General features: G+C 38.0%; 1 protein-coding gene across 12 annotated transcripts in view; it reads right to left on the bottom strand.

The window, feature by feature from the left end:
- Nucleotides 1-14872, bottom strand: part of PBRM1 (polybromo 1) — a 104980-nt gene that overhangs the window by 25772 nt on the left and 64336 nt on the right. For all 12 annotated transcript variants that reach the window (XM_060111578.1, XM_060111577.1, XM_060111585.1 and 9 more), the window contains 5 exons: nt 12207-12392; nt 11145-11302; nt 10257-10520; nt 3970-4115; nt 1469-1626 (listed from right to left, as the gene is read on the bottom strand). In XM_060111578.1, coding sequence (XP_059967561.1) covers nt 1469-1626; nt 3970-4115; nt 10257-10520; nt 11145-11302; nt 12207-12392 — 912 coding nt within the window. The remainder of the gene's footprint in view (nt 1-1468; nt 1627-3969; nt 4116-10256; nt 10521-11144; nt 11303-12206; nt 12393-14872) is intronic.

The raw sequence follows: 14872 nt of genomic DNA on the forward strand, positions 1-14872 counted from the left end.
GAGTTTTTTTGTATAGCATATGAAACCAGATTGTCATAAATTTAAGATGTAATCCCCAGGGTAACCACGAAGAAAATAACTAAAAAAGAATCAATGATACAGTTGTCCTAACCAAAGAAGACTTCAGTCTCACTTTTGTTATGTTCCCTTTGAGTCTCTCGACTAGGTTTACACTAGGGAGTAAAGCTCTAGGGCACAAGTTAAAAGGAAGACTTTCTCTGCTGCAGAAACTCAAGAAGGATTTAGTAACTTCACTAGATTTTGTTGCCTCTCCCTAGAGGGGAAGAGGAAAATGTACTGAATTATTGGCCATTCAGACATTTTTACCATGTCCAATTCTGAAAAAATTCAAAGCACCAAAAACAATGTAGGTAAACAGTAAAGTGACCAAAGTCTAAGTGTAAAATACTTTTTAATCTGCAAATTTCCTTTTGGTCGTAAGCATGGTGGCTCCTTCAACTTTATAACCATATGTAATCAATATAAAGCTTGTGACTAGTAACCTTTTGGAAGACCACTCCAAAAGATGTAAACAGTAGTTGGTGTAAGTAAGCTAATGAGTTAATTCAGGGCCAGAATAAATACAACAGCTGAAAACAATAACAGTATATGGTGCATATAACTAGATCTGAGAAGCAGAATGCCCCTGTGAACACTCAGTAGGATGACACAACAGAAACCAAAACAAGAGTCCTTCACATTTTTGGAATGGGAACAATAACACTACTAGGGTTAATCCAACAGCGACTGTAAAAGTTTTTTAATTGCTCTCCCTGCTTCCTACCTTATTCTTACAACACATCCTCCAAACTGCAGCCACAGTGATTCCTCTAATGCGTATACATCGGCTCAAATGGCCTCTCTGCTCAGACTCCTCACAGGACCTCTCATCTGTTCCAGATCAATCCCTGCACTGTCTGTAAGACCTACCATGACCGAGTGCCCAGCCACCTAGAGGGCTCATTCCCTACCACACCCCCTGGCTGATCCAGCCACCTGGCTTTCTTATTGTGACTCAAACATGCCCAGATACTCTGCCTCAAGGTCTTTGAGTTTGGTGTTTGCTGTGCCTAAAAGGAGTAAAATCTCAGTTTTCAATGGTTTTCTTCCTCACTTCCTTCAGGGCTCTACTCTCATGTCACCTATCAGAGGGGCTTTTGTTGACCACATTACCTGAAATAGGACCTCCCCTCAACATTACTCTCTATCCTCTTCCTCTGCTTTATTCTCATTCATAGCCCTAATTACTACCTGATGTTCTATATATTTAATTTTTATTTATTTACTGACTCCCCAGCCTCTGCCCCACTGTAAGTCTCTGAGACAGCTGAGATTTTGGTTTTATTATTGCTGTATACCTAGCACCTAGAAGAGTACCCAGGACAGAAGAACTATTCAACCAACTGTGGAATGAATAAGATTAAATTAAAAGCATGAATTACCTACAATTAAAAGCATGAATACCTACCTAGAATACATGTCATGGGGCAGGTTTCTTCCAGATTACTCAGAAACACTTCTTTCTTGTAGAACATTTTTGTGGGCTCGTGTTCCGTCTCTTCTGGGTGAATGAAGATGGGGCCGTAAAAATATGCAGCTCCATCTCGGACCCATACCTTTTCAATTCTTGGGAGAAAAAAATGGAGAAATTCCATTAAAATAGAGTTCTTACAGGTTTCATTCCTAAAGCCTTAGTCTAACAAAACTTCTGTTAACCAAAAACTTAATGATATGCACTATTTAGAGGAGTTTCATTGGCTGTTTTGATAATAAGACAATTTCCTTGATTTTTTTCCCCTTTAAGCATATGAGAAGATACCTGGAAAAAAGAGAAGTGAACATTTGGCTACTCATCTCAGGGGGAAAATTTTTTTTTAACATAATACTAAGGCATACAACTTAATAGTTTAAGCTGCCTCTCAGGTTTTCTTCCTGAGATGCTAAGCATCTATCATTGGATTTGTGAGCTGAATAAACACACAGATCATCAATATTTGGGGTCAGATCACATTAGTGGCACATATTCCTTTAAGGCCATGGTTCATGACCTTTTTGAAGGTCAAGATCTAATACCCCTTTACCCCATGAGAATCTGATGAAAGTCACAGACCATCTCCCTAGAAAAAAATAAAAATTAACATCTGACTGTTCAGTGCAGATACTGTACCATTCCTCACAACCACACCATAAAGTTGCTATTATTATTATTGTCCCAATAGCCTCACGGTTCCAGACATGAAGCAGCGTCCTCATTGCAGTTAATGGTAACTCTACCCTTCCAGTTCCTCAGGCCAAAATGCAGGGGTCACCCTTGATCCTCTCTCGGACACTACATTCTCTTTAACTCAATCTTTCAAAACAGGATCTGACTAATTTACAGAATTGGATCTGACTAATGGCCTGAACCACCCTCATTCTTGCCTGGATTATTGCAATAGCCTCCTAGCAGATCTCACTGTTCTACCTTTGACTCTTTACAGTCTATTCTTAACAATCAGTAGACAGAGCAATCCTGCTAAGACCTAAGTCAGATGTCAGTTCTGGGGACTTCCCTGGTGGTCCAGTGGTTAAGACTCTGTGCTTCCACTGCAGGGGACGCAGGCTCGATCCCTGGTAGGGGAACTAAGATCCTGCATGCCTCGCAGTGTCGCCCCGAAAAAAGTCACTTTTGTGCTGAAAATAATCTGTGACATTTCATTTAATTCAGTAAAGGTCCAAGTCCCTACAATGGTTTCTGAGTCCCACAAGATTTGCACTATATCCCTTGGCTCTCATATCTCCTATCTAACTTATGTACAGCTCACTCCACCTGTAACAAACTCTGATGATTTGAACAGGCCAGGAATGCCTCTCTTCCAGTCTTTACACAGGCTGTTCTCTGTCCCTGGAAAGCTTTCTCCCTGGATATTCACATTACTCACTTCCTTGGTTTCTTCAAGTGTTGGCTCAACTGCCAGCTCTCAGTGAGGCTTTACATACCATCCTATTTAAAGTTTTGAACACCCTAACTTTGACCATGGCACTCCTGATTCCCCATACCCAGCTCTATTTTTTTCCACAGCACATATCATAATGTAATGCACTATACACTTTACTTATTCATGATGTTTCTAGTTTGTCTTCCCACTAGAAAAAAGATCCGTGGGACTAAGGATACTTGTTTTATTCACTAATGTATCTACAGAGCCTGGCAAATAGTAGGTGTGTAATAAACAATTACCGAATGATGAACAAATACAATGAGGAAACAAGCTCAGAGAGTTAAGTCATTTGCCTATGGACATTAAACTAGCAGGGCTGGGGCTTAAACCAAGATCTCTTGGAACCAACTACTTTCCTTAACTACTATCCTCTACTGCCCAGCCCTGCACCCTGACTCCTTTAATGCTATTCTATGCCACCCAACCATACTTCCATCCATTTACTTGTTCATCAAATATATGAGCCTCATGCACTATGCTTGGAGCAGGGGATATAAAGGTATATATATCGCTTTTTTGCTCAAAAAAAGAGGGTCTCTAACTCTCAGGGCATTTGCAGTCTGGTATGGAAGCCTGATAATATAAATGATATGTGCTCTGAGAAGAAGGAAATAAACAGTGCTCTGAGAATGTGTAATAGGGAGACCTAACCTAATCTGGAGGAGACAGGAAAGGCTTCCTTAAGGAAGAGCCATTTCAAATTTAAGCTAAAGGAGTTCACCATATGAAGCTGGCAGGGAGATTTCTGGGTTGAGAGTTCAGTAAACGGTAGGAGAAGAAAAAGCAAAAAAAAAAAAAAGGGATTCATGGAAGCAATTTAAAGAAGGAAGTGTGGCTAGAGGCGTAAACAGGGAGAGTGTGGTGTGAGAGGAAGTTGGAAAAGTTGCCAAGGGAGGGACTTTAGCCTTCATCCTAAACAGTGATGAATTTCTACTGGCTCGGAATCTCTCAAACCAAACCTCGTCCTCTCTACCTCAAAAATGCTCACCTGCCCACACGAGGGCGCACCAGGCCATGGGACTTGATGAAGACACAGTCGCCAACCTTCAGCCACATGTCATTATACCGGAGCTGCTCAAAGTAGTGGCAACCTGGTTCACCGTTAGACATTTCCACAGGGACATCTTCTTTCTCCTGTGGTAAAGGAAACTGGTTGAAGACAGGCCGCTGACAATCAAGGAGTTGGCAGAGAAGGTAAGAAGGGAAAGCAGATTTCCTTCATTTTAACTTAAAAGAAAAAATAACCATAAACAGAAGCTCTGATAAAGATAGGAAACCAAAGGAATAGGTTACTGAAATCAAACTAAGTCTTACTAAATATTGTATCTATTTTAAATTTCTAGTTAATTTTCATAAAATAATGTTACTCCAAGACTGTTTTATTCCCCTCTCCTTTCTTCCCCCATTCTCACAGAATTCAGCAAAAAAAAGCAATGGAGAAGTCTTATCAGCATACAGAAAACAGCCTCACGCAACTGTTAAAAAGATAAGGAGCAAATTCTACACAAGCTTCCTCTTCACCACATTTCTTCATATTAACAATTGACTGATTTAAAAATTTTATCATTTTGATTTATTCCAACATGGAAAGGAACAGCATAGCCTCTGTGACATAAATACACATACTCTGTTTTTGAATAAATTACAGGGTCTGTCACCTACTGGCTGCTGTGACATGGGTAAATTACTTGACCTCTTATGCCTTAGGTTCATCATCTGTAAAGTGAAGATATTGTGCCCATCAGGTGGGGCTGTTAGGAAGCTTAAATGACACAATTCACGTTACGTACACAGAATAATGCCTGACTCAGAAGAAAAATAAAAGATAATTCTGACTAATGAAAATAAGAAACATAATTTACTGAGAACCTAGCAGATACTAGCACAGCACTAGGTGTTTTAAATATAAAAGCTCTAAAACACATAAAAGCTGAGGAAACTGCAGAACATCCCCCAAATTTTCTACTGCATCTCCCTGAGAATGTCTGAAACTTCAAACTTAAGGAAAAAAAAAATCTCCTTTAGACTGTCCAAAATAATTTAATGTTTTGATCTTCATGATTTCAAATGTGGTACTGAAATGGACTTCCTGGAAAATCCTTAAGAATGAGAGAGGTCCCACATATATGCTGGGTGAGGGGCACCTGAAGGAATGGAAGCTATGAAAAAGAAAGCCCTGAGGTTAAGAATACATTTTTATTTCAGGAATGGGTTCTGTTCTAGTTATTCATCTAAAAAGTTCTTAGCATGACATGTTTTGGCCATGCAATATTAAAATAAATATATGAGACTAAAAAAAGTAACTCATACATAGAGAGGACACTGGGGACTTATGAATTCTAATGACAATAATAATAACAAATTTAAGTTACTTCCCACATTGACTTCCACTGACATTTCTTCTTTTAAAATTAATGTCTCTATGATTCCCAGACATACTGGTAAAATGTAAAAAATATCATGTTTTTTCCCAAGCTCCTTTCTTTTCTCTTTCACTGTAAGGACACTAAAATGGATATTTTTTCTAGGACACTAAAAATTCATTTTTTCCAGTTTTTACATTAACAATTTAAAAACTTTATTTTTCTTCTTTATATAAAAAGTATATTTGTTGGAAATAATTCAAACATTAGAGTATGTAAAATTTAAAAAACAAGTCTCTTGTGATCTAACCCTAATCATCCAGTTTAGTTTATAGTTTACCATGTTGTTTACACATACATATATGTAAACATACATTTTGACTTTTCTGAGTAATGATGGAACCACATCCCATTGTGCTACCTGTTAATTCCTTTTGCTGGCTGCACAGTTTGCATTATATGAATGGATGTATAACAACTTAATTCCCATTCACAGGCATTTGGGTTTGGCCTAGGGTTTTGCTTTTACAAACAACACTTATGTCACCCTTTGGCGTACCTAGCTGAGTACTATGTTGGAACACATTCCCTGCCATCAAACAGCAGGGCCAAAGGGAATGCCACTGATGGGAGATGAGAGTGTGTTACCCCACACCGACACCAGGCTGCATGTATTATCAGGCTTCAGATCTCTTGCCAATTTGCTGGGCATTTTAAAAGCTATTAGATTAATACGTTTTCTTACATTTTTGAATGACCTTCTATAAATGATCTGTATGGTCCTTTGCCCATTTTTCCAGTATTATTTTTTCCCTAGACTTCAAAGAGCTCTTTGTACATTAGAAACAGCAGTCCTTAGACTGTTTCATTAAACTAACTGATATTGTCAATTGTATCAAGAAAATGATCTTTTTTTTTCTTTTATGGCTACTGGGCTTTATATCATGTATATAAAAGGATCCATTCCAAGCTTATAAATGAATAAAAGATTACAGGTAAATAATAGTAAATGTACTTACGTTAGCAACTTATGTTTCTTTTTTAATGTTTATATCTTATTTTAGAATATGAAATGAGGTAGAGTTCAGGTGGGGTTTTTTTTCTTCTTTTTTTCAAATGGCTACCAGTTTTTCCAGTATCATTTGATTCCATCCTCTCTTGCCGATTTGAAATACTACCTTTATACAAACTTTCAGTTATAAAATAAATGAATCACAGGTATGAAATGTACAGTGTGAGGAATAATTACGTAATATCTTTGTATGGTGACAAATGATGACTAGACTCACCATGGTGATCATTTTGAAATGTATAGAAATACTGAATCAGGAACTAACATAGTATTGTAGGTCAATTATACTTCAAAAACACAAACTCAGAAAATGAGATCAGATTTGTGGTCACCAGAGGCAGGGGATGGGGGAGAGGGGGATTGGATGAAGGTGGTCAAAAAGTACAAACTTCCAGTTATAAGATAAATAAGTATTAAGGATGTAATGTACAACATGATAAATATAATTAACACTGCTGTACGTTATATACGAAAGATGTTAAGAGAGTAAATTCTAACACTACTCATCACAAGGAAAAAAAATTTTTTTTTCTATTTCTTTAATGTTGTATCTATATTGAGATGATGGATGTTCACTAAACTTACTGTGGTAATCATTTCATGATATATGTAAGTCAAATCATTATGCTGTACACCTTAAACTTATACAGTGCTATATGTCAATTATATCTCAATAAAACTAGAAGGAAAAAAGGCGACTGTGGGACAAAAGGGAAAGTATGAATCAAGTCTCTAGATTAGTAAATAGTATTAAAGTTAATTTTCTGGTTTAGATCCTTGTACCATGCTTTACAAGGTGTTAACATTAGCAGAAGCTGAATGAAGAGTATAAGGAATGTCTCTGTACTATCTTTGTTAAGCACTTGGCACATTTGTTAAGTCTAAAGTCACTTCAAAATAAAAGTTAAAATATATAAAATATATAAAACTACGGACTTCCCTGGTGGCGCAGTGGTTAAGAACCTGCCTGCCAATGCAGGGGACACGGGTTCAATCCCTGGTCCAGGAAGATCCCACATGCCAGAGAGCAACTAAACCCATGCGCCACAACTACTGAGCCTGTGCTCTAGAGCCCACAAGCCACAACTACTGAGCCCGTGTGCCAACTACTGAAGCCCACATGCCTAGAGCCTGTGCTCTTTAACAAGAGAAGCCACCGCAACGAGAAGCCTGCTCACCACAACGAAGGGTAGCCCCCGCTTGCCGCAACTAGAGAGAAAGCCTGCATGCAGCAACAAAGACCTGACAGAGCCAAAAAATAAATTACTTAAAAAAATATATATATATATATAAACTAAAATGAATGAATGAATATCTTTATATTCTGGATTTAATTGTGAAAAGCCTATTCCCTCCACTGACCAACCTTGAGCTAATATCTTAATATTTTTTTAATGTATTTTTGTAAAATGTAATACTATTTGGCAGGGTAAAGCACTCTTGACTACTCTTTCAGTTTTCCTTTTTCTGGTGACTGTCATGTATTTATTCTTTCCTAAGAATGCTAGAATTAAAAAAAAAATAAATAAAGGATGCTTGAATAATTTTGTCAAGTTCCAAAACAACCTATTCAAGTCTTTAATGTCCTGCAGTAGACTATTTTTCTTCCCATAGGTTCCATATACTCCTTTTAAGATAATTTCTTAATGTATGTTTTTTGTTCATATGAATTGGATATTTTCTTCCATATGATTTTTCTAACAGTTGTTAAAGTGTATTCAACATTTTCATTTTACTTTCAAAAGTCTTATGAATTACTGTTGTTTATATAAGAAACCTAATGACTTGTATATAGATTTTGAAATTTCTACTTGTTGAAGTGTTTTCAAAAACTTTTCAGTTAATTCCTCCCCATTATCTGCAAAAAAATAAGTTTGCCTCTTACTGTCAATATTTTTACTACTTTTGTTTGTCTTACTACATTGGCTACTCTCAGAAAAATATAGATAATGGTACAGAAAGCACCTCTGTCATGTGTATAACTTTAAAAGGAATTTCTTTTACTCTAGGCTTGAGATACGAAGACAATTTTTAAAAATCACTTTGAGGAAATATCCATCTGAAGAATTCAATCAAGATGGGTACTATACCTTATCAGATAATTTCTCCTTTTATCTACTAATTATAATGACATGTATTACTGAATTTTCCTAATTTTGAACAATCCTTGCATTCCTAGAATGAACTCCCGCCTACTTGGTCATGTTGTTCTCAAACAACTAACTTGATTTCACTTGTAACAATACTTTTTTCCCACGTATTTTTTGTATCAATATTCATAAAGTAAGACTGAACTGCAGGTTTCTGTTTTTACTTTGTCAGACTTTGGAATCAAGATTATTCCGGCTTGGTAAAAGAAACTGGGAAGTTTTCTTTGCTCTCCATGCTCTGCAATAATTTTTTTTCATTTGGCCGCCCTGCACGGCATGCGGGATCTTAGTTCCCCAACGAGGGATCAAACCCATGCCCCCTGCAGTAGAAGCGCAGTCTTAACCACTGGACCTCCAGGGAAGTCCTTCAATAATTTAAAGGGTTAAAAGAATTTACCTATGGAATTATCTGACCTGAGTACTCTTTGAGGTGAGCTCTTTGACATTAAAAAAATTTCTTCACATTGTTGTCCACTTACATGTGTTATCTCTTCTTGATTCCACTTTACTAATTGGTATTACCCTAGAAAATTATTCACTTCATTCAGGTTTTTAAAATTATTATTTTTTGTTTTGTTTTATTTATTTATTTTTTGGCCACACCATGCGGCTTGTGGGATCTTAGTTCCCTGACCAGGGATCTAACCCAGGCCCTTGGCAGTGAAAGCGTGGAGTCCTAACCACTGGACTGCCAGGGAATTCCGAGATTCAGGTTTTCAAATTTATTAACAGAAATGTACAAGTCTTTAAACTTCCTCTACATTTTGTATGTTGAGTTTAATTCCCTTCTTTTTCCTTTATTAGGATAGTTGGCAGTTTATCTCATTGAACTTGTCGAAGTCTCCTTTTTAATTCTGCTGCTCTATTTATTTATTCATTTATTCATTCATTTATTTATTTATTTATGGCTGTGTTGGGTCTTCGTTGCTGCACGCGGGCTTTCTCTAGTTGCAGTGAGCGGGGGCTACTCTTCGTTGCAGTGCACATGCTCCTCACTGCGATGGCTTCTCCTGTTGCAGAGCACGGGTTCTAGGCGTGCGGGCCTCAGTAGTTGTGGCACAGGGGCTCAGTAGTTGTGGCTTGCAGGATCTAGAGCACAGGCTCAGTAGTTGTGGCGCATGGGCTTAGTTGCTCTGCGGCATGTGGGATCTTCCCGGACCAGGGCTCAAACCCATGTCCCCTGCATTGGCAGGCAGATTCTTAACCACTGCGCCACCAGGGAAGCCCTGCTGCTCTGTTTTTTAAGTATTAATTTCTTTCTTTCCTTTATAGTTCCTTCTTTCTATTAGGCTGTTTTTTTTTTTAAATTTAATTTTTTTTTTTGGCTGCATTTGGTCTTTGTTGCTGCATGTGGGCCTTAGTTGCGGTCAGCAGGGGTTACTCTTCGTTGCGGAGCACAGGCTCTAGGCACGCAGGCTTCAGTAGCTGTGGCACACAGGCTCGGTAGTTGTGGTGCACAGGCTTAGCTGCTCCGCAGCATGTGGGATCTTCCTGGACCAGGGATCGAACCCATGTCCCCTGCAATGGCAGGCAGATTCTTAACCACTGTGCCACCAGGGAAGTCCCTAGGCTAAGGTTTTATATTGTTGCTCTTTTTCTAATTCTGAATTTGAGTACTTTATTCATTTATTTTTGAGACTAGGTATTCTGAAATGTAAAATTCTTTTCTATGTGGCTATTATCTACATACCTTTTCCAAGTTAAAACTGTCTTCAGTTCGACTGTCCTCTGAGATGTCTGTGTTCTTCTCATCATCCCCTTTATCTGCATTTGCAAATACAGAGGCCACTCGGACCACAGGCAAGGGCACATCTCGAGGGACAAATCTAACTGAGCTGATGGGCATGGTCCATAGTTTAATTTTCTTAAAAGATTTGGTTTTGGCAGAATACCGTGATTCACAGACAAAAACATCCTCATCTCGAAAGTTTTCTGGGCATAATTTAAAGTATTCCTGGTGGATATAAGAATAAAATCAATTAGGTGAATTTTCTGAAAACCAATCAACCAAAAAACAAATAGAATCACCAAACAAGCAAATAAATAAAAGCTAAAGTATTAAGACTTTTTGACAGTGAACAACAAATGGTAAATGGCTAGAGATCTAGGAGTATTTCCTTATACTGAATGGCTTTACTCACCACATACTGTTTAGCTTATTTAGCTTACCAACTGCTCCTCTGACAGTATATTAGTATTTCATACAGCTATTATATTCCTTAAAGCTGTGGGCATGTGCCTATACTACACAGACAAACAAAAAGTGCACCTTATTACCTAAAACCATACTAACAATTTATAATGATCCTTCAGAAAATGTCACTCTTAAAAATTTGTCTGCTGATATAAAAAAATTTAAGCTAACTGCATATAGCTATATAGTGTAGGCAGCAAATAGTCTTTCACCATCATGTTCAGGTTAATTTCTCCCCAGATCTTTACAGAAGCTAGAGACACAGCTTAAAAAAATTCAACAGTTTAAAACAGAGCTATCAATTTTGTAAAGATCAATTTTTTGTGTTTGTGAATTTTATTCCCATGGAATAATTTATTGTTTGGGGACTAATGAGTTTCTTACCTTAACAAACATGACCACACATTTTCCTAGAATTTTACTAACAGGAACTTTATTGTAATAGTCACTCTTAAAAACTTCTTTTTCTAGAAATTTTCGTGTAGCCAAATGGAATGTTTCATTTGGCCGATAAAACCAACAGCCATACAACCATTTTTCACCTCAAAAACAAAGAGAGAGAAAGAAAGAGAATTACCATTAACAAAAATAACACATTCTTTGTAAAATGAGCAACTACTCCATCCATTCTGCCATGGCCTAAACCTAGCAATGTGCTTTTAGGCCACGGTTCCTTAATACAATTATGTTAGAAGAAACAATACTTTAAAATAATGAAATGTAATGAGGCCTAAAAAATGCTACTTTCCCCCTCCTATTAAAAGATGTATAATAAATAGAATAAGGAAGGTGATAAGACCTATTCTACTCTGCTGGGTCAGGACACACCTAAAGCTGTGTGCTTTTATAAGGATGTAACATATACTAAAAGACATATTTAGCTCTTGGGTGAAGGAATACAAAGGTATTTTACATGATGAACAGCTGAAAGAATTGGATTGCCTGGATCACACTTCTGCTTGCTCTTGGTTTCATTAACTCCTATTCATTCTCTATGTCTCAAGTTAAAGGCAATTGTTCTAGGAAGCCTTTTTGAAATCAAATTCTAAGCTAAGGCACATGTCTGTCTATAACAATTTCTTCTTTATTTGTGATTTGTACCAGAGTGGTTTTGCCAGGGGCAAAACACAGGCCTTTTGTTCTTCTGAATCTCTGCCATCCTACAGAGTTTGGCTCACGGTATGTTTTTAATAAATGTCAGTTGAATGAATGAATCTCAACTAGACTTCAGAAAGTTGTATTTCTTTCGACTCAGCTGTGCCACTGCCCAACAGTGCTTGATCCTATGTTTCTCATATAGTGGGTACTTAACTGCATTTACTGACAGTGTAGAACTATTGTTGGAACACATAAAATGTCTGAGTTACAATTTCCTTCCTTGAGAACGAAGGAGGAGTACAATAGTCACATCTCACCAATCTGCCCTCCAATTTAAAACGAACTTACCAGCAGAATCTTCCCACAGTCTCTCAATACAGACTATATGAGGTTGTAGATTGGCCTCTGCAGGCTCCACATAGACATAATCTCCAACATGGTACATACTGTTCTTAAAGCTGCAGTCCTGGCTGTATGTGCGATGTAAGCCTGAGAGGCCTGCAGCTCCAGAGGAATCTTCACTCTTTTCAGCTTCTTAGGTAAAAAAGAGAAAAAAGTTTTCATGAAAGGGATGTTGGAACAGATGCAGGATTCAAACAACACATACTAATACATTTACTTCTTTTCTAGATACTCAAAGGCAGGATTCAGGACAAATAGTATGACATCCACATTCCCAACAGCCTCTACTCAAAATTGTCTTTTTGAATTACAACCAATTGCCATTAATTTAAATAAATACATAAATAAAGCATCTACAGAATAAAAATAATCACCTTAATAATATATGCTCACTAGAGTCATTCTGGATGATACACAAACGTATAAAGAAGAAAACAGGTCACTTGTAAATCATGTAATCCTAGAGATAATCTCATTATGTACTTTCTCTCCATCTTAACACATCTGAAATTTTTTCCTCTGACAGTTATTACATGGTTATGTCACAATGAATGGAATCTTAGAATTGAGGAGATATGGAATATGTATTTCATACAATATACTGTAAACTATATATGCATACACTTAATATATCATGAACATTTCCCTTGAGATTAAATGCTTTTCAACAAGATTTTTATTTTTGTCAAACAAAACTTTTAAAAATTGTTTATTTATTTATTTATTTGGCTGTGTTGGGTCTTAGTTGCGGCACGTGGGATCTTTAGTTGCAGCAAAAGTTGCAGCATGTGGGACCCTTTAGTTGCAGCATGCAGAACCGTTAGTTGGGGCATCTTTTTAGTTGCAGCATGTGGGATCTTTTAGTTGCGGCATGCGAACTCTTAGTTGTGGCATGTAGGATCTAGTTCTCTGACTAGGGAACCCAGGCTCCCTGCTTTCGGAGTGCAGAGTCTTAGCCACTGGACCTGGACCAGGGAAGTCTCTAAACAAAACTTTTTTTTTTTTTTTTTTTTTGGTACACGGGCCTCTCACTGTTGTGGCCTCTCCCATTGCGGAGCACAGGCTTCGGATGCGCAGGCTCAGCGGCCACGGCTCACGGGCCCAGCCGCTCCGCGGCATGTGGGATCTTCCCAGACCGGGGCACGAACCCGTGTCCCCTGCATCGGCAGGCAGACTCTCAACCACTGCGCCACCAGGGAAGCCCTAAACAAAACTTTTTAATGGCTCCCATATAAGCCATTATTTGCAAACACCGTAGGTTTTTTTCAGGAAAAAGCTTTGCCCACTTCTTTGATTACTTCCTTAGGATAATTTTCCATAAATGGAAGAGGTGGAAATAAGCATGTTAAACGTTTTTAAAATGCATATTCCAAACTGACCCCCAAAAGTCTATACCAACTTAAGTCCTTCACTCTTTGGCTACAAGGCGGGGGGTCTGTTTCTCCATTCCCTCTCCAATACTGGTATTATAATTTTTTTTTTTAAGTTTTGCAATTTTTGGTGGAAAATGTTATCTAGCAGTTGATTAATCAAATGAATCCCAGTGACATAGGAAGCATATTCACAAGCTTCTTGAGAATTTTATACCAGCAGGAACACTGTCAACAGGCCTGAAACGGAGAAAGAGTACAAAATGAAAGAAGGCTGTTAAACCCCCCAAATTCTAGAGACAGGAAACAGGCTGATAAAACAACTCAGCTGCAAACATGTGTTACCTTGCATGAAAAAAGATGATTCAGAGGGCAAAGTGTGGAGCCACAGAGAACTAATTCCATGCCCTGAAGCCTAATGCAGTCTGCTTGCCCGGATCTTGAAACTGCTTGGAATTGATGACTCTTTTTTTCTTTCCATTTCTCCCTTTTTGAATGGGAATGTCCCTGTTATCCTATGCATGTTCCATCACTATACTGTAGGAGCAGAGAACTTGTTTTTCACTTTCACAGATGAAGAGAAATTGTGTCTCAGGATGGACCATACCCAGAGCCTCACCCATACACCTAGTTTAGACTATTTAAATAATGAGATTTGGGACTTTCGAGTTGATGGTATTTAGATTAGATTTTGGTAGCCGGTAGAGGGGTTGTTACAGTAACAAGTACCTAAAAAAATATGAAAGTGACTCTGGAATTGAATAGTAAGCAGAGACTGGAAGAATTTTGAGGAACAAGACAAAAGAAGCCTAGGTTACCTTGAATAGACTGTTAGTAGAGAAATGGACATTAAAGACTTGGCATTGAAGGCTCAGAAGAAAATGAAGAAAATGTTATTAGAAAGTGGAGGAAAGAGGTCCTTGTTATATAGTGGAAGAAAGCCTAGCAGAACTGTGTTCTGCAGTTATGTGGATTCTAGGCCACCTGAGCTGATCTTTTAGATATCTTTTTCTTTGTTTATTTGTTGTTCTATTTCCTTGGAGATTTCTTCAACTTTATCTTCTAATCCTTCTGTTTCCCTTCTGCTATTTTTAAAACAATTTTTTTTTTTTTTTTTTCTTTTTGTGGTATGCGGGCCTCTCACTGTTGTGGCCTCTCCCGTTGCGGAGCACAGGCTCCGGATGCGCAGGCCCAGCGGCCATGGCTCACGGGCCCAGCCGCTCCGCGGCATATGGGATCCTC

This window comes from Mesoplodon densirostris, chromosome 10 (assembly GCF_025265405.1).
Source record: "Mesoplodon densirostris isolate mMesDen1 chromosome 10, mMesDen1 primary haplotype, whole genome shotgun sequence".
Lineage (NCBI taxonomy): Eukaryota > Metazoa > Chordata > Mammalia > Artiodactyla > Ziphiidae > Mesoplodon > Mesoplodon densirostris.